The sequence below is a fragment of the Abramis brama genome, assembly GCF_963993115.1.
Source record: "Abramis brama genome assembly, chromosome: 6".
NCBI classification, from domain to species: Eukaryota; Metazoa; Chordata; class Actinopteri; order Cypriniformes; family Leuciscidae; genus Abramis; species Abramis brama.
The window spans coordinates 46,991,103-46,993,602 of record NC_139968.1 but is presented as its reverse complement, the minus strand read 5'-3'; the positions used below and the strand labels follow the sequence as shown (position 1 = coordinate 46,993,602).

The 2,500-nt window shown below is 44.7% G+C and overlaps 2 protein-coding genes across 3 annotated transcripts in view; one reads left to right on the top strand and one right to left on the bottom strand.

The window, feature by feature from the left end:
- The window catches only part of mrpl20 (mitochondrial ribosomal protein L20), a 4,278-nt gene extending 3,975 nt beyond the window's left edge, over positions 1-303 (bottom strand). Inside the window, exon 1 of one of the 2 annotated variants that reach the window (XM_084117849.1) lies at positions 1-303. This exon is cut by the window's left edge and continues 124 nt beyond it. The gene's annotated coding sequence lies outside the window, so the exon portion shown is untranslated. The other variant, XM_084117850.1, reaches the window with a different exon arrangement.
- Positions 304-439: 136 nt separating this feature from the next.
- The window catches only part of sdhb (succinate dehydrogenase complex, subunit B, iron sulfur (Ip)), a 9,271-nt gene continuing 7,210 nt past the window's right edge, over positions 440-2,500 (top strand). Inside the window, exon 1 of the mRNA XM_084117837.1 lies at positions 440-621. Within this exon, the coding sequence (XP_083973963.1) occupies positions 562-621 (60 nt within the window). The 5' untranslated portion in view covers positions 440-561. The remainder of the gene's footprint in view (positions 622-2,500) is intronic.

Below are 2,500 nucleotides of genomic sequence, written 5' to 3'. Positions count from 1 at the left end.
CTTACTGCTGATCAACGGCAACTGAGTTTACATGCGTGACCTCGAGCTCTCGTGCACAGTTCGCCTGCACCGGTGAAGATGCGTCATATCCGGGGCACACGAGAAAATAAAAGTGTAATAAAAGCACAAATGCTTTATTTTAAATGACACTGTACACAAACATTATTATTATTGTTCAAATGCTATAAAAAATACAAATACCAATAATTAATAATAATTAATAAGACAGTAGAACACCGTAAAAGCAATGTTTTCCACTAGTTATGTATGTGATTTATTCGCGGTTATTCTCATGTAACGTTACTTCGTGCGGGTAATATTTTGTATAAATTTGCGATAAGTTAAACATTCAACTGTAATTCATATAATGCGATACACAATCACTTATATCACTCGCGGGCTGTGGTTCAAACCCTACTAATCTGCCTTCCTAGTGCACATCATCTGTGGGCATCAGACGCGGTATCCTCCCTCGACAGGAAGCAGCGCCTGTTGTCTGAAGCGCGGCCCGCGCGGTGCACTCTGGGCCGCTGGAGGACCGAGGGTCAGACTGACGCGATCATGGCCGCTGTGTGTTTCTCCTTGAGCCGCTGCGCTGCACTCCATCGCCCCGCGATCACGGTAAACAACACCATCTGACCAACCACAGCTCGAGTTCACACTGACACTCACTGTCACACACACTCACATCAGTGTCTTTACTGTGACAGACCCGGGTTAAGAGTTTAACACTGTTATAGTGAAGGAACCTTTATTGTGATCAATGTTGTGTCGCACGATCGTGAATATGAAATTACAAGCTGCTGTTTTATATTATATAGTGAGGATGTGAGCACTGATATAGAATATAATGTGACGTATTTTATCCATTAGAAAGCATTTTATATGTTACTATATCAGTTCATAATAAACAGTCCCGATGTTAACAGCTTTAAACCCATCAGTTCATTAGTGATCACGTGACATGTGTTGATCTCATCCTTCACTCGGGTCATCAAAAATGCTCAGAATTCAAACTAATAATGTTAAAAAATTACCAAAAAATTATTGTATAATGTCTACATGTGTATCTGAATGCACACTGAAGGGAACTGACTTTAGGACCCAGAGGAACAGCTCATTTGCTCATATAGAGATATAAGCCCATCTAGAGTCATGAAATATCATCTTATAATTACTATTATCCACAAGAGGTCTGCAAAGACACACAATGTAAGATATTTAGAGCTGAATTAAAAGGGTTATGCATGAAATTGTGAGTTATTTTGAATTTAAGTTGAAAGAATGTGAGGAATGTGATTAAATTACTATTTATTTATTTATTATATATTGGTCAAATCTGATAATTTAAAGGTAAGAAAATAAATCTCCAAAAAAATTGCATTAAAAAATAGAATCAAAATGAAATAAAATAACGTTTCTGGACAAAAAAAATATATATTTTGAAGTGCTTGAGGTCATTTTGACCCGCGAGGGAAAGATTAATTACAGGGAAAAAAACGCATACGAAGATTTGGGAGTCCATGTGTGTTTCTTGTGTGTGTGTGTGGTGACAGTGCTGTAGTTCCGCCTGTGACCACTAGAGGTCAGTGTCAGTAACGTGTGTGTGTGTGGTGACAGTGCCGTAGTTCCGCCTGTGACCACTAGAGGTCAGTGTCAGTAACGCGTGTGTGTGGTGACAGTGCTGTAGTTCCGCCTGTGACCACTAGAGGTCAGTGTCAGTAACGTGTGTGTGTGGTGACAGTGCCGTAGTTCCGCCTGTGGCCATTAGAGGTCAGTGTCAGTAACGTGTGTGTGTGGTGACAGTGCTGTAGTTCCGCCTGTGACCACTAGAGGTCAGTGTCAGTAACGTGTGTGTGTGGTGACAGTGCCGTAGTTCCGCCTGTGGCCATTAGAGGTCAGTGTCAGTAACGTGTGTGTGGTGACAGTGCTGTAGTTCCGCCTGTGGCCACTAGAGGTCAGTGTCAGTAACGTGTGTGTGTGGTGACAGTGATGTAGTTCCGCCTGTGGCCACTAGAGGTCAGTGTCAGTAACGCGTGTGTGGTGACAGTGCCGTAGTTCCGCCTGTGGCCATTAGAGGTCAGTGTCAGTAACGTGTGTGTGTGGTGACAGTGCCGTAGTTCCGCCTGTGGCCACTAGAGGTCAGTGTCAGTAACGCGTGTGTGGTGACAGTGCCGTAGTTCCGCCTGTGGCCACTAGAGGTCAGTGTCAGTAACGCGTGTGTGTGGTGACAGTGCCGTAGTTCCGCGTGTGGCCACTAGAGGTCAGTGTCAGTAACGCGTGTGTGGTGACAGTGCCGTAGTTCCGCCTGTGGCCACTAGAGGTCAGTGTCAGTAACGTGTGTGTGTGGTGACAGTGCCGTAGTTCCGCCTGTGGCCACTAGAGGTCAGTGTCAGTAACGTGTGTGTGGTGACAGTGCCGTAGTTCTGCCTGTGGCCACTAGAGGTCAGTGTCAGTAACGCGTGTGTGGTGACAGTGCCGTAGTTCCGCCTGTGGCCAC